At 53.7% G+C, this 23,627-nt stretch overlaps 1 protein-coding gene across 1 annotated transcript in view; it reads left to right on the top strand.

The window, feature by feature from the left end:
- Window positions 1-19,868, top strand: part of KCNK3 (potassium two pore domain channel subfamily K member 3) — a 37,611-nt gene extending 17,743 nt beyond the window's left edge. The window contains exon 2 of the mRNA XM_041714942.2: window positions 12,106-19,868. Coding sequence (XP_041570876.2) covers window positions 12,106-12,968 — 863 coding nt within the window. The 3' untranslated portion in view covers window positions 12,969-19,868. The remainder of the gene's footprint in view (window positions 1-12,105) is intronic.
- The last annotated feature ends 3,759 nt before the right edge of the window (window positions 19,869-23,627 follow it).

Below are 23,627 nucleotides of genomic sequence, written 5' to 3'. Positions count from 1 at the left end.
GGAATAGTGGGATCCTTACTGGGAACAGTGGGATCCTTACTGGGAACAACGGGATTCTCACTGGGAAAAGCGGAATCTCAGGTTCCTCAAACCCCCCTGCCCCATTCCCTAAATCCCCCTGCCCCTTCCCACCCTTCCAGCCCCATTCCCTAAATCCCCTGCCCCATCCCCTGCCCCATTCCCAAACCCCCTGCCCCATTCCCTAAATCCCCCTGCCCCATCTCCTGCCCCATTCCCTAAATCCCCTGCACCATTCCCAAACCCCCTCCCCCATTCCCAAACCCCCTGCGCCATCCCCTAAACTCCCTGCCCCATTCCCTAAATCCCCCTGCCCCATCCCCTGCCCCATTCCCTAAACCCCCTGCCCCATTTCCTAAATCCCCCTGCCCCATCCCCTGCCCCATCCCCTAAACCCCCTGCCCCATTCCCAGGTTCCTCAAATCCCCTGCCCCATTCCCTAAACCCCCCTGCCCCATTCCCTAAATCCCCCTGCCCCATTCCCTAAATCCCCCTGCCCCATTCCCTAAATCCCCCTGCCCCATCCCCTGCCCCATTCCCAAACCCCCTGCCCCATTCCCTAAATCCCCCTGCCCCATCCCCTGCCCCATTCCCTAAATCCCTCTGCCCCATCCCCTGCCCCATCCCCTAAATCCCCTGCCCCATTCCCTAAATCCCCTGCCCCATTCCCTAAATCCCCCTGCCCCATCCCCTGCCCCATTCCCTAAATCCCCCTGCCCCATTCCCTAAATCCCCCTGCCCCATTCCCTAAATCCCCCTGCCCCATTCCCTAAATCCCCTGCCCCATTCCCTAAATCCCCTGCCCCATTCCCAAACCCCCTGCCCCATTCCCTAAATCCCCCTGCCCCATTCCCTAAATCCCCTGCCCCATTCCCAAACCCCCTGCCCCATTCCCTAAACCCCCTGCCCCATCCCCTGCCCCATTCCCTAAATCCCCCGGCCCTTCCCACCCTTCCAGCCCCATTCCCAAACCCCTCCCCGCCCTGCCGGCTCCCCGTGGCCGCCGTTCCCCCCGCGCTCCCGCGGCTGTCCCGCTAATCCCGGCCCTCCCTCCCTCCCTCCCTCCCTCCCTCCCTCCCTCCCTCCCTCCCTCCCTCCCTCCCTCCCTCCCTCCCTCCCTGCCTCCCTCCCTCCCGGCCCGGGGCCAGCCCTGCACCTGCTCCGGGCCGCTCCAGCTCTGCTCCTCCGGCCCTAAAAAGGACAGGATCGGCCGCGTTCCTGCGGGACGTGTCATCCTCCCTCCCGGGACGTGATCCCTGCTCCTCCCGGCCCATCCCGGAGCGCCATCCCGGCTGCTCCCGGCCCATCCCGGCTGCTCCCGACCCATCCCGGTTCTTCCCGGTTCCTTCTGGCCCATCCCGGCTGCTCCCGACCCATCCCGGAGCGCTATTCCGGCTCTTCCCGGAGCGCCATCCCGGCTCTTCCCGGCCCATCCCGGAGCGCCATCCCGGCTGCTCCCGGCTCTTCCCGGCCCATCCCGGCTCTTCCCGGCCCATCCCGGCTCTTCCCGGAGCTCCATCCCGGCCCATCCCGGTTCTTCTCGGTTCCTCCCGGCCCATCCCGGCTGCTCCCGGCCCATCCCGGTTCCTCCCGGCCCATCCCGGCTGCTCCCGGCCCATCCCGGAGCGCCATCCCGGCCCATCCCGGCTGCTCCCGACCCATCCCGGTTCTTCCCGGTTCCTCCCGGCCCATCCCGGAGCGCCATCCCGGCTCCTCCCGGCCCATCCCGGTTCTTCCCGGTTCCTCCCGGCCCATCCCGGCTGCTCCCGACCCATCCCGGTTCTTCCCGGTTCCTCCCGGCCCATCCCGGAGCTCCATCCCAGCCCATCCCAGTTCTTCCCGGTTCCTCCCGGCCCATCCCGGAGCTCCATCCCGGCCCATCCCGGCCCATCCCGGCTGCTCCCGGCCCATCCCGGTTCTTCCCGGTTCCTCCCGGCCCATCCTGGAGCTCCATCCCGGCCCATCCCGGAGCTCCATCCCGGCCCATCCCGGTTCTTCCCAGTTCCTTCTGGCCCATCCCGGCTCTTCCCGGCCCATCCCGGAGCGCCATCCCGGCTGCTCCCAGCCCATCCCGGTTCTTCTCGGTTCCTCCCGGCCCATCCCGGCTCTTCCCGGCCCATCCCGGAGCTCCATCCCGGCTCCTCCCGGCCCATCCCGGAGCGCCATCCCGGCTCTTCCCGGCCCATCCCGGAGCGCCATCCCGGCCCATCCCGGCCCATCCCGGAACACCCCCGGCAGGATTGGGGGTCAGGAGGTGGGAAAGGCCCCGGGGGGGGAATTCCCGTGTTTATTCCCGGCTGGAATGTGCCTCCCTCTCCTGCACAATTCCCGCGGCTCCCGGAGGGATTTGGGCTCAGCCCGGTGCCGATTTCCCGGGGGATTTTCCCTCTCCTGCACAATTCCCGCGGCTCCCGGAGGGATTTGGGCTCAGCCCGGTGCCGATTTCCCGGGGGATTTTCCCTCTCCTGCACAATTCCCGCGGCTCCCGGAGGGATTTGGGCTCAGCCCGGTGCCGATTTCCCGGGGGATTTTCCCTCTCCTGCCACTCCCGACCTTCCCCCACCCCCAGACGTGCCGGAGCTCAGGCAGATCCCGCTAAAACCGGGATCGGGGGGAGGAACCGGGGGATGGAGCGGCGCTCGGAGAGCTCAGGAACTCCCTTCCCTCGGGAAAGGCGCTAAAAATAGCGCCGGGAGGCCGCGGAGGGATGGAGAGGCTGGAGAGGGATGGAGAGGGCTGGGAAAAGTGGGAAAAGGCAGGGAAAAGACACAGGGAAAGGATGGGAAAGGCTGGGAAAGGCACAGGGAAAGGCACAGGGAAAGGCACAGGGAAAAGCAGGAAAAGGCAGGAAAGGCAGGGAAAGGATGGGAAAGGCAGGAAAAGGCAGGAAAAGTGGGGAAAGGCAGGAAAAGGATGGGAAAGGCACAGGGAAAGGCACAGGGAAAGGCAGGAAAGGCTGGGAAAAGATGGGAAAGGACGGAAAGGCACAGGGAAAGGCAGGGAAAGGCAGGGAAAGGATGGGAAAGGCAGGAAAAGGCAGGAAAAGGATGGGAAAGGCACAGGGAAAGGCACAGGGAAAGGCAGGGAAAGGATGGGAAAGGCAGGAAAAGGCAGGAAAAGGATGGGAAAGGCACAGGGAAAGGCACAGGGAAACGCACAGGGAAAGGCAGGGAAAGGCACAGGGAAAGGCAGGAAAAGGACGGGAAAAAGCAGGAAAAGGCAGGGAAAAGGCAGGAAAAAAAGGCAGAAAAAGGACGGGAAAGGCACAGGGAAAGGCACAGGGAAAGGCAGGGAAAGGCAGGAAAAGCAGGGAAAAGCAGGAAAAGGCACAGAGAAAGACAGGAAAAGGCACAGGGAAAAGCGGGAGGATGATCAGGGAGGTTTTTGGAAAAACACCGTGGGCACGGCGGGATCCCCAATCCATCCCAAACAGCTGGAACGGGAAATTTGGGAATTGCGGGGAAGGGGCAGTGAAGGCGGGGTGAGGGCTGCGGGTGTGGGGGGGGATGGGGAGGGAGGGGCGGGGAGGGAGGGACAGGGAGAGAGGGACATAAGGGACAGGGAGAGAGGGACACGAGGGGAGAGGGACACAAAGGACAAGGAGAGGGGGACACGAGGGACACAGGGAGAGAGGGACATGAGGGACAGGGAGAGAGGGACATGAGGGACAGGGAGAGAGGGACATGAGGAGCAAGGAGAGAGGGACATGAGTGACACAAGGAGAGAGGGACACGAGGAGAGAGGGACACGAGGGACACGAGGAGAGAGGGACATGAGGGACACAGGGAGAGAGGGACACGAGGAGAGAGGGACACGAGGGACGGGGAGAGAGGGACACGTGGGACACAGGGAGAGAGGGATGTGAGGGACAGGGAGAGAGGGACATGAGGGACAGGGAGAGAGAGACGGGGAGAGAGGGACACGAGGGACACGAGGAGAGAGGGACGTGAGGGGCACAGAGAGAGGGACACGAGGGACAGGGAGAGAGGGACACGAGGAGAGAGGGACATGAGGGACACAGGGAGAGAGGGACACGAGGGACACAGGGAGAGAGGGACACAAGGGACACAGGGAGACAGGGACACGAGGGACAGGGAGAGAGGGACACGAGGAGAGAGGGACATGAGGGACAGGGAGAGAGGGACACGAGGGACACAGGGAGAGAGGGACAGGAGGGACAGGGAGAGAGGGACACGAGGGACAGGGAGAGGGAAATGAGGGACACAGGGAGAGATCACAAGGAACAGGGAAGGGACACAAGGAGCAGGGAATGACACAAGGAGTGAGAAGGTCACGAGCAACAGAGAGAGAGGGACACGGGGAAGAGGGAAGGGACGAAAGGAGCAGGGAGAGAGGGACACGAGGGACGTTTTCTGGTGACACTCTGACATGGTGGCCCCAGGCAAAGTTCAGGGGATGCTCTCAGGTGATGTTGGCTCAGGTGATGTTCCGGTGATGCTCAGGTGACATCTCAGGGGATGCTCCCCAGTGATGCTCTCTCTCAGGTGATGCTCCAGTGATATTCAGGTGATGCTCCCAGGTGTTGCCCAGGTGTTCCCCAGGTATTTCCCAGGTGTTTCCCAGGTGTTTCCCAGGTGATTCCCGGGTGATTCCCAGGTATTTCCCAGGTGTTTCCGAGGTATTTCCCAGGGGATTCCCAGGTGATTCCCAGGTATTTCCCAGGTGATTCCCAGGTGATTCCCAGGTGCTGCTCTGTGAGGCTCTGATGATCATTTTTGGGGATGTTCAGGCATTGCTCTCCAGACAGGATCTCAGGTGCCACCCTCAGCTGGTGCTCGCTCCCCCATAATTCCCTCTCCATGGATCCCTCTCCATGGATCCCTCTCCATGGATCCCTCTCCATGGATCCCTCCCATGGATTCCTGTCCATGGATCCCTCCCATGGATCCCTCTCCATGGATCCCTCTCCATGGATCCCTCTCCATGGATCCCTCCCATGGATCCCTCTCCATGGATCCCTCCCATGGATCCCTCCCATGGATCCCTCTCCATGGATCCCTCCCATGGATCCCTGTCCATGGATCCCTCCCATGGATCCCTCCCATGGATCCCTCTCCATGGATCCCTCTCCATGGATCCCTCTCCATGGATCCCTCCCATGGATCCCTCTCCATGGATCCCTCCCATGGATTCCTCTCCATGGATCCCTCTCCATGGATCCCTCCCATGGATCCCTCTCCATGGATTCCTCTCCATGGATTCCCTCCCATGGATCCCTCCCATGGATTCTCACCCATGGATTCCCTCTCCATGGATTCCCTCTCCATGGATCCCTCTCCATGGATCCCTCTCCATGGATCCCTCCCATGGATCCCTCTCCATGGATCCCTGTCCATGGATCCCTCTCCATGGATCCCTCTCCATGGATCCCTCTCCATGGATCCCCACCCATGGATCCCTCCCATGGATTCCTCTCCATGGATCCCTCTCCATGGATCCCTCTCCTTTCATTCCCTCCCATGGATCCCTCCCATGGATCCCTCTCCATGGATCCCTCTCCATGGATCCCTCCCATGGATCCCTCTCCATGGATCCCTCTCCATGGATCCCTCCCATGGATCCCTCTCCATGGATCCCTCTCCATGGATCCCTCCCATGGATCCCTCTCCATGGATCCCTCTCCATGGATCCCTCTCCATGGATCCCTCTCCTTTGATCCCTCTCCATGGATCCCTCTCCATGGATCCCTCCCATGGATCCCTCCCATGGATCCCTCCCATGGATCCCTCTCCATGGATCCCTCCCATGGATCCCTCTCCATGGATCTCTCCCATGGATCCCTCTCCATGGATCCCTCTCCATGGATCCCTCTCATGGATTCCCTCTCCCTTGATTCCCTGTCCATGGATCCCTCTCCATGGATCCCTCTCCATGGATCCCTCCCATGGATCACTCCCATGGATCCCTCTCCATGGATCCCTCTCCATGGATCCCACTCCATGGATCCCTCTCCATGGATCTCTCCCATGGATCCCTCTCCATGGATCCCTCTCCATGGATCCCTCTCCATGGATCCCTCTCATGGATTCCCTCTCCCTTGATTCCCTCTCCATGGATCCCTCTCCATGGATCCCTCTCCATGGATTCCCTCTCCATGGATCCCTCCCATGGATCCCTCTCCATGGATCCCTCTCCATGGATTCCTCCCATGGATCCCTCTCCATGGATCCCTCTCCATGGATCCCTCTCCATGGATCCCTCCCATGGATCCCTCTCCATGGATCCCTCCCATGGATCCCTCCCATGGATCCCTCCCATGGATCCCTCTCCATGGATTCCCTCCCATGGATCCCTCTCCATGGATTCCCTCCCATGGATCCCTCTCCATGGATCCCTCTCCATGGATCCCTCTCCATGGATTCCCTGACCATGGATCCCTCCCATGGATCCCTCTCCATGGATCCCTCTCCTTTCATTCCCTCCCATGGATCCATCCCATGGATCCCTCACATGGATCCCTCCCCATGGATCCCTCCCATGGATCCCTCTCCATGGATCCCTCCCATGGATCCCTCCCATGGATCCCTGTCCATGGATCCCTCCCATGGATCCCTCCCATGGATCCCTCCCATGGATCCCTCTCCATGGATCCCTCTCCATGGATCCCTCTCCATGGATCCCTCTCCATGGATCCCTCCCATGGATCCCTCCCATGGATCCCTCCCATGGATCCCTCCCATGGATCCCTCCCATGGATCCCTCTCCATGGATCCCTCCCATGGATCCCTCCCATGGATCCCTGTCCATGGATCCCTCCCATGGATCCCTCCCATGGATCCCTCCCATGGATCCCTCTCCATGGATCCCTCTCCATGGATTCCTCTCCATGGATCCCTCTCCATGGATTCCTCTCCATGGATTCCCTCTCCATGGATTCCTCTCCATGGATCCCTCCCATGGATCCCTCCCATGGATCCCTCTCCATGGATCCCTCACATGGATCCCTCTCCATGGATCCCTCCCATGGATCCCTCTCCATGGATCCCTCTCCATGGATCCCCACCCATGGATCCCTCCCATGGATTCCTCTCCATGGATTCCCTCTCCATGGATCCCTCTCCATGGATCCCTCTCCATGGATTCCCTCCCATGGATCCCTCCCATGGATCCCTCTCCATGGATCCCTCCCATGGATCCCTCCCATGGATCCCTCTCCATGGATCCCTCTCCATGGATCCCTCTCCTTTCATTCCCTCCCATGGATCCCTCCCATGGATCCCTCCCATGGATCCCTCTCCATGGATCCCTCCCATGGATCCCTCCCATGGATCCCTCTCCATGGATCCCTCCCATGGATCCCTCTCCATGGATCCCTCTCCATGGATCCCTCCCATGGATCCCTCTCCATGGATCCCTCTCCATGGATCCCTGTCCATGGATCCCTCTCCATGGATCCCTCCCATGGATTCCCTCCCATGGATTCCCTCTCCATGGATCCCTCCCATGGATTCCCTCTCCATGGATCCCTCCCATGGATCCCTCTCCATGGATCCCTCTCCATGGATTCCTCCCATGGATCCCTCTCCATGGATCCCTCTCCATGGATCCCTCTCCATGGATCCCTCCCATGGATTCCCTCTCCATGGATCCCTCCCATGGATCCCTCCCATGGATCCCTCTCCATGGATCCCTCCCATGGATTCCCTCCCATGGATTCCTTCTCCATGGATCCCTCTCCATGGATCCCTCCCATGGATTCCCTCTCCATGGATCCCTCCCATGGATCCCTCCCATGGATTCCCTCCCATGGATTCCCTCTCCATGGATCCCTCTCCATGGATCCCTCTCCATGGATCCCTCTCCATGGATCCCTCTCCATGGATCACTCTCCATGGATCCATCCCATGGATCCCTCTCCATGGATCCCTCTCCATGGATCCCTCCTATGGATCCCTCCCATGGATCCCTCCCATGGATCCTTCCCATGGATCCCTCTCCATGGATCCCTCTCCATGGATCACTCTCCATGGATCCCTCCCATGGATCCCTCTCCATGGATCCCTCTCCATGGATTCCTCTCCATGGATTCCCTCTCCATGGATTCCTCTCCATGGATCCCTCTCCATGGATCCCTCTCCATGGATCCCTCTCCATGGATCCCTCCCATGGATCCCTCTCCATGGATCCCTCCCATGGATCCCTCTCCATGGATCCCTCTCCAAAAATTCCGTGCCCGTCTCCCGGGCAAGAGACAGGGAAAATAGGAAAAATAAGGAAAGGAGGAAAAAACATTTTTAAAAATGAAAATGAGGAAAATGGTAAAGTGAGAAAGAAAAAGAAATTAAGAACGAGAAGGGACGGAAACGCCATTGGAGAGGAATTGGAAAAGGAACGGAAAAGGGGAAAACTGAATGGAAAAAGGAAAAGGAAAAAAGAAAGAAAAGGAAGAAGAGGAAGGGAAAGTAAAATATTAAGGAAAGGAAAAGATAAAGGGAAAGGAGAAGGAGGGAAAGAAGAAAAGGAGGAAAATGAGGAAGAAAGAAAGAGGAAGGAAAGTAGGAAAGAGAAGGAAAGGGAAGGTAAGAAAAAGAAGGAAAAGTGATCAGGAAGGAATTGGAAAAGGAAAGGGAAAAGTAAAAGGAAAAAAGAAAAGAAAAAAAGAAGAAGAGGAAGAGGAAGAGGAAGGGAAAGAAAAATGATGTGGAAAGATAAAGGGAAAGGAGGGAAAGGGAAGGGAAAAGGAGAAAAAGGAAGAAAGGGAAGAAAAGATGGAAAAGGAAAAATGAGAATGAAGAAAGAGAATGGGGAAGTGAGAAAGAGAAGGAGAAGGAAAAGGGATTGGAAAGGGAGAGGGAAAGGGAACGGAAAAGGAAAAAATAAGAAAAAAAGGGAAAGGGAAAGGGAAAGGGAAAGGGAAAGGGAAAGGGAAAGGGAAAGGGAAAGGGAAAGGGAAAGGGAAAGGGAAAGGGAAAGGAAAAGGGAAAGGAAAAGGAAAAAAGAAAAAAGGAAAAGGACAAGGAAAAGGAAAAAAGAAAAAAGGAAAGGAAAATATAAAAAAAGGAAAGGGAAAGGGAAAGGGAAAGGGAAAGGGAAAGGGAAAGGGAAAGGAAAAGATAAAAAAGGAAAAGGAAAATATAAAAAAAGTGAAAGGGAAAGGAAAAGGAAAAAAGAAAAAAGAAAAGGAAAAGGAAAAGATAAAAAAGGAAAAGGAAAAGATAAAAAAGGAAAAGGAAAAGGAAAAAAGAAAAAAAGGAAGAGGAAAAGATAAAAAAGGAAAAGGGAAAGGGAAAGATAAAAAAGGAAAAGGGAAAGGAAAAGGAAAAGGAAAAAAAGGAAAAGAAAAAAGGAAAAGGAAAAGGAAAAGGAAAAACGGAAAGGAAAAGGAAAAAAGGAAAAGGAAAAGGAAAATAAAAACGGCAAAGGAAAAGGAGGACAGGGCCAGGAAACGGCGCAGCCGCTCCCGCTGCCCTCCCCACGGCCGGCTCTGGCCCTCCCCACGGCCGCGGCTCCCCGGGGTCCCTCCGGCGGCCGATCCGATCGGGATTTATCCCAAATCCCTCCGCACGGCGGGATAACGGGGCACGGCGGGATTACGGGGCACGGCTGGATAACGGGGCACGGCGGGATAACGGGACACGGCGGGATAACGGGGCACGGCGGGATTACGGGGCACGGCGGGATAACGGGGCACGGCGGGATTACGGGGCACGGCGGGATAACGGGGCACGGCGGGATAACGGGACACGGCGGGATAACGGGACACGGCGGGATAACGGGACACGGCGGGATAACGGGGCACGGCGGGATAACGGGGCACGGCGGGATAACGGGGCACGGCGGGATTAGGGGACACGGCGGGATAACGGGGCACGGCGGGTTAGGGGGCACGGCGGGATAACGGGGCACGGCGGGATAACGGGGCACGGCGGGATTAGGGGACACGGCGGGATAACGGGGCACGGCGGGTTAGGGGGCACGGCGGGATAACGGGGCACGGCGGGATAACGGGGCACGGCGGGATTGGGGGCACGGCGGGATTAGGGGACACAGCTGTTCCCGGCTGGGGGCGGGGCACCCCCGGGGGGCAAACCGGGACACCGGGACAGGGACGGGGTGACAGGGACAGGGGACAGGGGACAGGGAGTGACAGGGGACAGGGGGTGACAGGGGGTGACAGGGGGTGACAGGGGGTGACAGGGGACAGGGGGGACAGGGGGGGACAGGGGGTGACAGGGGGTGACGGGGGACAGGGGGGACAGGGGGGGACAGGGGGTGACAGGGACAGGGGGTGATGGGTGACAGGGGGTGACAGGGGGTGATGGGGGGTGACAGGGGACAGGGGGTGACAGGGACAGGGGGTGACAGGGACAGGGGGGGACAGGAACAGGGGGTGACGGGGGGTGACAGGGACAGGGGGTGACGGGGGACAGGGGGTGACAGGGGACAGGGGGTGACAGGGACAGGGGGTGACAGGGGGTGACGGGGGACAGGGGGTGACAGGGGACAGGGGTGACAGGGACAGGGGGTGACAGGGGACAGGGGGTGACAGGGGACAGGGGTGACAGGGACAGGGGGTGACAGGGGGTGACAGGGGACAGGCGGTGACAGGGACAGGGGGTGACAGGGACAGGGGTGACAGGGGGTGACAGGGGGTGACAGGGGACAGGGGGTGACAGGGACAGGCGGTGACGGGGACAGGGGGTGACGGGGACAGGGGGTGACAGGGGGTGACAGGGGGTGACAGGGGACAGGGGGTGACAGGGGGTGACAGGGGACAGGGGGTGACAGGGGACAGGGGGTGACGGGGGATAGGCGGTGACAGGGACAGGGGGTGACAGGGGGTGACGGGGGACGGGGGGGACAGAGGACAGGGGGTGACGGGGACAGGCGGTGACAGGGGACAGGGAGTGACAGGGACAGGGGGTGACAGGGGACAGGGGGTGACAGGGGACAGGCGGTGACGGGGGGTGACAGGGGACAGGGGGTGACAGGGGACAGGGGGTGACAGGGGGTGACAGGGGGTGACAGGGGGTGACAGGGGACAGGGGGTGACAGGGGGTGACAGGGGACAGGGGGTGACAGGGGACAGGCGGAGCGCTCGGCCCTGGAATCCCTGATTTCCCATCTGCGGAGAGCCGGGGATGGGAATTTTGGGAATTTTCCCAAACCCGGGGATGGGGAAGGTGTCCCCACCCCAAAATCGTCACAGCGTTCCCAGAGGAGAACCCAGGCAGGAAAAGGAAAAGGAAAAGGAAAAGGAAAAGGAAAAGGAAAAGGAAAAGGAAAAGGAAAAGGAAAAGGGAAAGGGAAAGGAAAAAGAAAAGGAAAAGGAAAAGGAAAAGGAAAAGGAAAAGGAAAAGGAAAAGGAAAAGGAAAAGGAAAAGGAAAAGGAAAAGGATCCCTGGGAGTGTCCAGGGAAAGGCTGGAGGGAGCCTGGAGCAGCCGGGGGGGGTGGAAGGAGTCGGGGTTGGAATGGGAGGGGATTTGGGGTCCCTTCCCACCCAAACCATCCCGTGATCCCGGGATAAAGGACGCTCAGAATCCATCCCGAGGGATTTTTATGGAATTTGGGATGGAAAAGGGAAGGGAGACCCTTCCTGGAGTCCCGAATTCCCAGTGAAGCCCCTGGATCCCAAAATTCCTTCTCCAGGAGGAATCGGGATGGGGATGGATCCAATGCCAGGTTGGGAGAGCCGGGAATGTTCCCCTGGATCAGGGAAGGATCCAGGGAATCCTTGGAGCCTTTTCCAGAGGGAAAGGAGAGCTGGAATTTGGGGAAGGGCTGGAGGGGCAGGAGCCAGGGAATGGAATTCCCAGTGGGAAAGGGGAGCTTGGGATTTTGGGATCTTGGGCAGGAATTCCCGGCCGGGCTCAAATTCCCAGCGGGAAAGGGGAGCTTGGGATTTTGGGATCTGGGCCGGGCTGGAATTCCCAGAGAATCCCTGGATCCCTGGCAGTGCCCAAGGGTGGGTTGGAGCACTCCGGGACGTGCTGAGCTCGGAATGGGATGAGCTCCCACCCACCCCCTTTGGCATCCCACACCGCTCCCGCGTTTCCCTCCGGCATTCCCAATTCCCGATTCCCACCAGGACACCGGATCCGACCCCGCTGTCCGTGTCCCCGCAGGCTACGGGCACGCGGCGCCCAGCACGGACGGCGGGAAGGTTTTCTGCATGCTCTACGCGCTGCTGGGCATTCCCCTGACCCTGGTGATGTTCCAGAGCCTGGGCGAGCGCATCAACACGCTGGTGCGCTCGCTGCTGCGCCGCCTCAAGCGGCGCCTGGGCATGCGGCGGCCCGAGGTGTCCATGGCCAACATGGTGACCATCGGCTTCTTCTCCTGCGTGGGCACGCTGTGCGTGGGCGCCGCCGCCTTCTCGCACTACGAGAACTGGAGCTTCTTCCAGGCCTACTACTACTGCTTCATCACGCTGACCACCATCGGCTTCGGCGACTACGTGGCGCTGCAGAAGGACCAGGCCCTGCAGACGCAGCCGCAGTACGTGGCCTTCAGCTTCGTCTACATCCTCGCCGGGCTGACGGTCATCGGCGCCTTCCTCAACCTGGTGGTGCTGCGCTTCATGACCATGAACGCCGAGGACGAGCGCCGCGACGCCGAGCAGCGGGCGCTGCTGGGCCGGGCCGCTCGCCGCGGTGGCACCGCGGCCTCTGTCCCCGAGGTCACCGCGGTGACCCCGGCCGAGAGCGGCTTGCGGAACGTCTACGCCGAGGTGCTGCACTTCCAGTCGGTGTGCTCGTGCCTGTGGTACAAGAGCCGCGAGAAGCTGCAGTATTCCATCCCCGTCATCATTCCCAGGGATTTGTCCGGCTCGGACGCGGGTGTTGAGCGCAGCCGCTCGTCGCCGGCGCGGTGCCCCGGGACGCCGGAGCAGCGCTGCTTGTGCCGCTCGGCCATCAGCTCCGTGTCCACCGGCCTGCAGAGCCTGGTGGTGTTCCCGGCCTTGGCCAAGCGCCGCAGCTCCGTGTAGCGCCCGAGCCGCGATCCCACCACGATGGGCAACGACGGCGGAGTGACACCGTCCCGCTCGGCTGCGGGTGGGTTTTAATTTAAAACCGCTTGGATTTTTAATTTCACACACAAAAAACCCCAAAAAAACCCAAAAGAACCAAAAAAACCCCCCAAAAAACCCCAAAAAGACCAACCCCAAAACCCACTCCTTGAAAATGTGAAACGTGGGAGAGCGGCGGAATTTTAATTTCACACACAAAAAACCAAAAAAAACCCCAAAAAAACCAAAAAAACCAACCCCAAAACCCACTCCTTGAAAATGTGAAATTTGGGAGAGCGGCGGAATTTTAATTTCACACACAAAAAAACCCCCAAAAAAACCCCAAAAAAACCCACTCCTTGAAAATGTGAAACTTGGGAGAGCGGCGCAATTTTAATTTCACACACACAAAAAATCTAAAAAACCCCAAAAAAACCCAAAAAAACCAACCCCAAAACCCACTCCTTGAAAATGTGAAACTTGGGAGAGCGGCGGAATTTTAATTTCACACACAAAAACCAAAAGAAACCAAAAAAAAACCCCCCAAAGAAACAACCCCAAAACCCACTCCTTGAAAATGTGAAACTTGGGAGAGCGGCGGAATTTTAATTTCACACACAAAAAAACCAAAAAAACCCAAAAAAACCCAACCTCAAAACCCATTCCTTGAAAATGTGAAACTTGGGAGAGCGGCGGAATTTTAATTTCACACACAAAAAAACCCAAAAAAACCCAAAAAAACCCAAAAAAACCAACCCCAAAACCCACTCCTTGAAAATGTGAAACTTGGGAGAGCGGCGGAATTTTAATTTCACACACAAAAAAACCAAAAGAAACCAAAAAAAAACCCCCCAAAGAAACAACCCCAAAACCCACTCCTTGAAAATGTGAAATTTGGGAGAGCGGCGGAATTTTAATTTCACACACAAAAAACCCCAAAAAAACCAAAAAAACCCCAAAAAACCAACCCAAAACCCACTCCTTGAAAATGTGAAACGTGGGAGAGCGGCGGAATTTTAATTTCACACACAAAAAACCAAAAAAACCCCAAAAAAACCCAAAAAAACCAACCCCAAAACCCACTCCTTGAAAATGTGAAACTTGGGAGAGCGGCGGAATTTTAATTTCACACACAAAAAACCCAAAAAAAACCCAAAAAAACCAACCCCAAAACCAACTCCTTGAAAATGTGAAACTTGGGAGAGCGGCGGAATTTTAATTTCACACACAAAAAAACCCAAAAAAACCCAAAAAAACCAACCCCAAAACCAACTCCTTGAAAATGTGAAACTTGGGAGAGCAGCGGAATTTTAATTTCACACACAAAAAACCCAAAAAAACCCCAAAAAAACCCAACCTCAAAACCCACTCCTTGAAAATGTGAAACTTGGGAGAGCGGCGGAATTTTAATTTCACACACAAAAAACCCAAAAAACCCAAAAAAACCCAAAAAAACCCCAAAAAAACCAACCCCAAAACCCACTCCTTGAAAATGTGAAACTTGGGAGAGCGGCGGAATTTTAATTTCACACACAAAAAAACCCAAAAAAACCCAAACAAACCAACCCCAAAACCAACTCCTTGAAAATGTGAAACTTGGGAGAGCGGCGGAATTTTAATTTCACACACAAAAAACCAAAAAAACCCAAAAAAACCCAAAAAAACCAACCCCAAAACACGCTCCTTGAAAATGTGAAACTTGGGAGAGCGGCGGAATTTTAATTTCACACACAAAAAAACCCAAAAAAACCCAAAAAAAACCCAAAAAAACCAACCCCAAAACCCACTCCTTGAAAATGTGAAATTTGGGAGAGCGGCGGAATTTTAATTTCACACACAAAAAACCCAAAAAACAACCCAAAAAAAACCCAAAAAAACCAACCCCAAAACCCACTCCTTGAAAATGTGAAACTTGGGAGAGCGGCGGAATTTTAATTTCACACACAAAAAACCAAAAAAACCCAAAAAAACCCAACCTCAAAACCCATTCCTTGAAAATGTGAAACGTGGGAGAGCGGCGGAATTTTAATTTCACACACAAAAAAAACAAAAAAAAGCCCAAAAAAACCAACATTTTGGGGGAAATTTGGGATATTTTCCCATAGGATCCCCGTCTCCATCCTCCCCAAGGCTCCAGGGATGGAATTGTTCCTCCTGGGAAGTTATTTTGGGGGAAATTTGGGATATTTTACTGTGGGATCCCCGTCAATTCCAGGGATGGAATTGTTCCTCCTGGGAAGTTAATTTGGGGGAAATTTGGGATATTTTCCCCTTGGATCCCCATTCCCGTTCTCTCCAAAGCTCTGGGGATGGAATTGTTCCTCCTGGGAAGTTATTTGGGGGAAATTTGGGATATTTTCCCATGGAATCTCCATCTCCATCCTCCCCAAGGCTCCAGGGATGGAATTATTCCCTCAGAGTGACATTTTGGGGGAATTTGGGATATTTTCCCATGGAATCTCCATTTCCCTTCTCTCCAAAGCTCTGGGGACAGAGTTGTTCCTCCTGGGAAGTTATTTTGGGGGAAATTTGGGATATTTTCCCGTGGGATCTCCATCTCCATCCTCCCCACGGCTCCAGGGATGGAATTATTCCCTCAGAGTGGCTTTTTGGGGGAAATTTGGGATATTTTCCCTTGGGATCCCCATTTCCATCCTCCCCAAGGCTCCAGGAATGGAATTGTTCCTCCTGGGAAGTTATTTTGGGGGAAATTTGGGATATTTTCCCTTGGGATCCCCATTTCCGTTCTCTCCAAAGCTCTGGGGAAGGAGTTATTCCTCCTGGGAAGTTATTTTGGGGAAAAATTGGGATATTTTCCCGTGGGATCCCCGTCTCCGTCCTCCCCAAGGCTCCAGGGATGGAATTGCTCCTCCTAGGGAGTTAATTAAGGGGAAATTTGGGATATTTTCCCACGGAATCTCCATTTCCATCCTCCCCAAGGCTCCAGGGATGGAATTATTCCCTCAGAGTGGCTTTTTGGGGATAATCCGGAATATTTTCCCTTGGGATCCCCGTTTCTATCCTCCCCAAGGCTCCAGGGATGGAATTGTTCCTCCTGGGAAGTTATTTTGGGGGAAATTTGGGATATTTTCCCATGGAAGCTCCATTTCTATCCTCCCCAAGGCTCCAGGGATGGAATTATTCCCCTCAGAGTGACATTTTGAGGAAAAATTGGGATATTTTCTCGTGGGATCCCCGTCTCCATCCTCCCCAAGGCTCCAGGGATGGAATTGCTCCTCCTGGGAAGTTATTTTGGGGGAAATTTGGGATATTTTCCCATGGAAGCTCCATTTCTATCCTCCCCAAGGCTCCAGGGATGGAATTATTCCCCTCAGAGTGACATTTTGAGGAAAAATTGGGATATTTTCTCGTGGGATCCCCGTCTCCATCCTCCCCAAGGCTCCAGGGATGGAATTGTTCCTCCTGGGAAGTTATTTTGGGGGAAATTTGGGATATTTTCCATGGGATCCCCATTTCCCTTCTCTCCAAAGCTCTGGGGACAGAGTTGTTCCTCCTGGGAAATTATTTTGGGGGAAATCTGGGATATTTTCCCATGGAATCTCCATCTCCATCCTCCCCAAAGCTCCAGGGATGGAATTGTTCCTCCTGAGAAGTTATTTTGGGGAAAATTTGGGATATTTTCCCGTTCAATCCCCGTCTCCATCTTCCCTGAGGCTCCAGGGATGGAATTGTTCCTCCTGGGAAGTTAATTTGGGGAAATTTGGGATATTTTCCCATAGAATCCCCATTTCCATCCTCCCCAAGGCTCCAGGGATGGAATTGTTCCTCCTGGGAAGTTAATTTGGGGGAAATTTGGGATATTTTCCCATGGAATCCCCATCTCCATCCTCCCCAAGGCTCCAGGGATGGAATTATTCCCCTCAGGGAGTTTTTTTGGGATATTTTCCCCTTGGATCCCCATCTCCATCCTCACTGGGACTCCGGGATGGGATTTTTCCCTCAGGGAGGAATTTTGGGGACAATTTTCCCCCGGGATCCCCATTCCCATCCTCAGCCGGACTCCGGGGACGGAATCGTTCCCTCAGGGAGACATTTGGGGGAAATCCTCTTTTCTCCTCTTTTTCCCTCTTTTTTCCCTCTTTTTCCCTCTTTTCCCCTCTTTTTCCCTCTTTATTTTCCCTTTTTTTCCCTCTTTTTCCCTCTTTTTTTCCCTCTTTTCCCCTGTTTTTCCATTTTTCCCTCTTTTTCCCTCTTTTTCCCTCTTTTTCCCTATTTTTCCCTCTTTTTCCCTTTTATCCCTCTTTTCCCCTCTTTTTCCCTCTTTTTCCTTCTTTTTTCCTATTTTTCCCTCTTTTTTCCTATTTTTCCCTCTTTTTCCCTCTTTTTCCCTCTTTTTCCCTCTTTTTCCCTCTTTTTCCCTCTATTCCCCTCTTTCTCCCTCTTTTTCCCTCTTTTTCCCTCTTTTTCCCTCTTTTTCCCTCTTTTTCCCTCTATTCCCCTCTTTCTCCCTCTTTTTCCCTCTTTTTCCATCTTTTTCCCTCTTTTCCCCTCTTTTTCCATCTTTTTCCATCTTTTTCCTTCCTTTTCCCTCTTTTTCCCTCTTTTCCCCTCTTTTTCCCTCTTTTTTCCCTCTTTTTCCCTATTTCCCCTCTTTTTCCCTCTTTTCCCCTCTTTTTTTCCCTCTTTTCCCCTCTTTTTCCCTCTTTATTTTTCCCTCTTTTTCCCTCTTTTTTTTTCCTCTTTTTTCCCCTTTTCCCCTCCTTTTTCCCTATTTTCCCTCTTTTTCCCTCTTTATTTTTCCCTCTTTTTCCCTCTTTTTTTCCCTCTTTTTCCCTCTTTATTTTTCCCTCTTTTTCCCTCTTTTTCCTCTTTTCCCCTCTTTTTCCCTCTTTTCCCTCTTTTTCCCTCTTTTTCCCTATTTTTCCCTCTTTTTCCCTTTTATCCCTCTTTTCCCCTCTTTTTCCCTCTTTTTCCTTCTTTTTTCCTATTTTTCCCTCTTTTTTCCTATTTTTCCCTCTTTTTCCCTCTTTTTCCCTCTTTTTCCCTCTTTTTCCCTCTTTTTCCCTCTATTCCCCTCTTTCTCCCTCTTTTTCCCTCTTTTTCCCTCTTTTTCCCTCTTTTTCCCTCTTTTTCCCTCTATTCCCCTCTTTCTCCCTCTTTTTCCCTCTTTTTCCATCTTTTTCCCTCTTTTCCCTCTTTTTCCATCTTTTTCCATCTTTTTCCTTCCTTTTCCCTCTTTTTCCCTCTTTTCCCCTCTTTTTCCCTCTTTTTTCCCTCTTTTTCCCTATTTCCCCTCTTTTTCCCTCTTTTCCCCTCTTTTTTTCCCTCTTTTCCCCTCTTTTTCCCTCTTTATTTTTCCCTCTTTTTCCCTCTTTTTTTTTCCTCTTTTTTCCCCTTTTCCCCTCCTTTTTCCCTATTTTCCCTCTTTTTCCCTCTTTATTTTTCCCTCTTTTTCCCTCTTTTTTTCCCTCTTTTTCCCTCTTTATTTTTCCCTCTTTTTCCCTCTTTTTCCTCTTTTCCCCTCTTTTTCCCTCTTTTCCCTCTTTCCCTCTTTTCCCCTCTTTTTCCCTTTTTCCATCTTTTCCCCTCTTTTTCCATATTTTTCTCTCTTTTTCCCACTTTTTCCCTCTTTTTCCCCTCTTTTTCCCTCTTTTTCCCTCTTTATCCCTCTTTTTTCCTCTTTTTTCCTCTTTTTCCATCTTTTCCCTCTTTTTCCATCTTTTTCCCTCTTTTTCCCCTCTTTTTCCCTCTTTATCCCTCTTTTTCCCTCTTTTTCCCACTTTTTCCCTCTTTTTCCCTCTTTTCCCTCTTTTTCCCTCTTTTTCCCTGTTTTTCCCTGTTTTTCCCTCTTTTCCCCACTTTTTCCCTCTTTTTCCCTCTTTTCCCTCTTTTTCCCTCTTTTTCCCTCTTTTTTTCCCCTCTTTTTCCCTCATTTTCCCTCTTTTTCCCTCTTTCCCCCTTTTTCCCTCTTTTTCCCACTTTTTCCCTCTTTTCCCCTCTTTTCCCTCTTTCCCCTTTTTCCCTCTTTTCCTCTTTTTCCCTCTTTTCCCCCTCTTTTCCATCTTTTTCTTTTTTTTCCTTCCTTTTCCCTCTTTCCCTCTTTTCCCTCTTTTTCCCTCTCTTCCCCTCTTTTTCTCTCTTTTTCCCTCTTTTTCCCTCTTTATTTGTCCCTCTTTTTCCCTCTTTTCCCCTCTTTATTTTTCCCTCTTTATTTTTCCCTCTTTTTTTTCCGTCTTTCCTCCTCTTTTTCCCTCTTTTCCCCTCTTTTTCCCTCTTTATTTTTCCCTTTTTATTTTCCCTCTTTTTCCCTCTTTTTTCCCCCCTATTTTTCCCTCTTTATTTTTCCCCTCTTTTTCCCTCTTTTCCCTCTTTTTCCCTCTTTTTCCCTCTTTTTCCCTCTTTTCCCGTTCCCGCCCTTCCGGGATGGGACTGTCCCCCCCCAGGGGACACGGGGGGACACGGAGGGGACACGGGGGGACATCCCGGCGGTGGCACTGAGGACTTTGGGGATGTTCCATCACCATTCCAGAGAGGGAAAATCCATGGATTTCTGATCCTTCCGCCGCACATGTGTGAAATTCCGTGGAATTCCAGGAATATCCATGGGAGCAGAACCTCGGGGTGGGGAGGTGGGAATTTCCTGGTGATTCCCGGGAGGAATTTCCTGGTGATTCCAGGGAGGAATTTCCTGGTGATTCCAGGGGGAATTTCCTGGTGATTCCCGGGAGGAATTTCCTGGTGATTCCCGGGAGGAATTTCCTGGTGATTCCCGGGAGGAATTTCCTGGTGATTCCAGGGGGAATTTCCTGGTGATTCCCGGGAGGAATTTCTGCCCCTTCCTGATCCCGGATCCCGGGAAGGGTTCCCGGCCCACGGGACGCGGCTCCTGGAGACGGAAATAAAGGATTGTGGAATTTCGGCGGCCTCCGGGATCTTGGATTTGTACCCAGGAATTCCATCGGGATCTGGGAAAAGAGGATCCTGATCTTCTGGAATTTGGGGTTCTTCCCTCGGGATCTGGGAAAGAACGATCCCGATCCCCTGGGATCTCGGATTTGTACCCAGGAATTTCATCGGGATCTGGGAAAGGAGGATCCCGATCTTCGGGAATTTGGGATTCTTCCATCGGGATCTGGGAAACGAGGAGCCCAACCTTCTGGAATTTGGGATTCTTCCCTTGGGATCTGGGAAAGGAGGATCCCAATCTTCTGGAATTTGGGGTTCTTCCATTGGGATCTGGGAGAGGAGGATCCCAATTCCCTTGGACCTTGGATTTGTACCCGGGAATTCCATCGGGATCTGGGAAAGGAGGATCCCGATCTTCTGGGATCTCGGATTTGTACCCGGGAATTCCATCGGGATCAGGAAAGGAGGGTCCCGATCTTCCGGAATTTGGGGTTCTTCCCTTGGGATGTGGGAAAGGAGGATCCCGATCTTCTGGGATTTTGGCGTTGCCTCCAGGAATTCCATCAGGACCTGGGAAAAGAGGATCCCGACCTTCTGGAATTTGGGGTTCTTCCATCGGGATCTGGAAAGGAGGATCCCGATTTTCCGGAATTTGGGGTTCTTCCCTCAGGATCTGGGAAAGGAGAATCCCAATCTTCCGGAATTTGGGGTTCTTCCCTCGGGATCTGGGAAAGGAGGATCCCGATTTTCTGGAATTTGGGGTTCCTCCATTGGGATCTGGGAAAGGAGGATCCTGATCCCTGGGATCTTGGATTTGTACCTGGGAATTCCATCGGGATCTGGGAAAGGAGGGTCCCAACCTTTCGGAATTTGGGGTTCTTCCATCGGGATCTGGGAAAGGAGGATCCCAATCTTCTGGGATCTCAGCTTTGTACCCAGGAATTCCATCGGGATCGGGGAAAGGAGGATCCCGATCTTCTGGAATTTGGGGTCCTTCCCTCGGGATCTGGGAAAGGAGGGTCCCGATCCCCTCGGACCTCTGATTTGCCTCCAGGAATTCCCTCGGGATCTGGGAAAGGAGGATCCCCATCTTCTGGAATTTGGGGTTCTTCCCTCAGGATCTGGAAAGGAGGGTCCCGATCTTCAGGAAATTGGGGTTCTTCCCTCGGGATCTGGGAAAGAGATTCCCAGTCTTCTGGAATTTTGGGGTTCTTCCATTGGGATCTGGGAAAGGAGGATCCCGATCTTCTGGGACCTCAGCTTTGTATCCAGGAATTCCATCGGGATCTGGGAAAGGAGGAGCCGGATCTTCTGGAATTTGGGGTTCTTCCATTGGGATCTGGGAAAGGAGGATCCCGATCTTCTGGGATTTTGGCTTTGCCTCCAGGAATTCCCTTGGGATCTGGAAAAGGAGGATCCCAACCTTCTGGAATTTCGGGTTATTCCATTGGGATCTGGGAAAGGAGGGTCCCGATCTTCTGGAAGTTGGAATTCTTCCATTGGGATCTGGGAAAGGAGGATCCCAATCCCTCAGGAACACGGGGGGATTCTTCTCTCGGAATATGGGAAAATTCCTGTCCCCAATGTCACATTTCTGTCCCCAATGTCACATTTCTGTCCCCAATGTCACATTTCTGTCCCCAGTGTCACATTTCTGTCCCCAGTGTCACATTTCTGTCCCCCCCAATGTCACATTTCTGTCCCCAATGTCACATTTCTGTCCCCAGTGTCACATTTCTGTCCCCCCAGTGTCACATTTCTGTCCCCCCAGTGTCACATTTCTGTCCCCAGTGTCACATTTCTGTCCCCAATGTCACATTTCTGTCCCCCCAATGTCACATTTCTGTCCCCCCAATGTCACATTTCTGTCCCCCCAATGTCACATTTCTGTCCCCCCCAGTGTCACATTTCTGTCCCCCCAATGTCACATTTCTGTCCCCAGTGTCACATTTCTGTCCCCTTTTTATTATTATTATCATTATTGTTATTATTGTTTTATTTTATTTTTATTTTGTTTTATTTTATTTTTAAGAATTTTAAATTATTTTTATTTTTATTTTTATTAATAATTTTAATTATTATTATATAATATGAATAATAATAAAAATCACTTTCCCCAGATCATTTTCCCCCTCCCCATTCTGCCCAACACCCGCCAGGCATGGGAAGGGTTAATCCCATCCCGATCCCATCCGGATCAAACCCTTGGATTGGGAATTTCCAACCCCAGCATGGGAAGGGCTGGGAAAGGGAAGAAAAAGGGATGGGAAAAGGGGAAAAGGGCTGGAAAATGGGCAGGAAAGGGGATGGGAAAGGGATGGGAAAAGGAAGGAAAACAAATGGGAAAGGGATGGGAAAAGGGGCGGAAAAGGGGCAGAAAAGGGATGGAAATGGGAAGAAAAAAAGGGATGAAAAGGGAAGGAAAAGGAAAGAAAAAGGGGTGGAAATGGGAAGGAAAAGGGAAGGGAAAGGATGGGAAAGGGAAGGAAAATGAATCCAGGGAGGGATGGAAAAGAGACGGAAAAGGGATGGGAAAGAGATGGAAAAGGGGCGGGGAAGGGGCAGGAAAAGGGCTGGAAAAGGGCTGGAAAAGGGCTGGAAAAGGGATGGAAAAGGGATGGAAAAGGGATGGAAATGGGGCAGGAAAAGGCACGGAAAAGAGATGGGAAAAGGAAGGAAACAGGAAGAAAAAGGGATGGGAAAGGGCAGGTTTATCCCGGGCAGGTTTATCCCGGGCAGGTTTATCCGAACCAGGTTTATCCCAGGTTTATCCCAGCCGGGTTTATCCCGGGTTTATCCCGGGCAGGTTTATCCCAGGCAGGTTTATCCCGGGTTTATCCCGGGCAGGTTTATCCCGGGCAGGTTTATCCCGGGTTTATCCCGGCCAGGTTTACCCTGGGCAGGTTTATCCCGGGCGGGTTTATCCCGGGTTTGTCCCAGGTAGGTTTATCCCGGGTTTATCCCAGGCAGGTTTATCCCGGGCAGGTTTATCCTGGCCAGGTTTATCCGAACCAGGTTTATCCCGGTTTTATCCCAGCCGGGTTTATCCCGGGCGGGTTTATCCCGGGTTTCTCCCGGGTTTATCCCGGGATGGCTCCCGGCGATCCCGGCCCGCTCTGACAGCACCGCCTGCCGGGAGCGCGGGGACACGGGACAGGAATCACCGGGATGGGAATTCCCGGGACAGAATCCCGGGACAGAATCACTGGGACAGAAATCCCGGGACAGAATCCCGGGACAGAATCCCGGGACAGAATCACTGGGACACAATTCCCAGGACAGAATTCCCAGGACAAAATCCCGGGACAGAATTCCCGGGACAAAATCCCGGGACAGAATCACTGGGACAGAAATCCCGAGACACAATTCCCAGGAAAAAATCCCGGGACAGAATTCCCGGGACAAAATCCCTGGCACAAATTCCCCGGGACAGAATTCTGGACACAGAATCCCGGGACAGAAATCCCAAGGCAGAATCCCCAGGACAGAATTCCTGGGATAGGAATTCCCAGGACAGAATTCCAGGATAGAATCCCGGGACACAATTTCCAGGACAGAATTCCCAGCACAGAAATCCCGGGACAGGAATCCTGGGATGGAATTCCCAGGACAGAATTCCCAGGACAGAAATCCCAGGACAGAATTCCCAGGACAGAATTCCCGGGACATAAATCCCGGGACAGAATCCCCAGGACAGAATTCCCGAGACAGAATTCCGGGACAAAATTCCTGTGATAGGAATTCCCAGGACAGAATTCCAGGACAGAAATC

The sequence above is a fragment of the Taeniopygia guttata genome, chromosome 3 (assembly GCF_048771995.1).
Source record: "Taeniopygia guttata chromosome 3, bTaeGut7.mat, whole genome shotgun sequence".
Lineage (NCBI taxonomy): Eukaryota > Metazoa > Chordata > Aves > Passeriformes > Estrildidae > Taeniopygia > Taeniopygia guttata.
The sequence above is the reverse complement of the archived record's forward strand: the minus strand, read 5'-3'. Positions and strand labels throughout refer to the sequence as shown.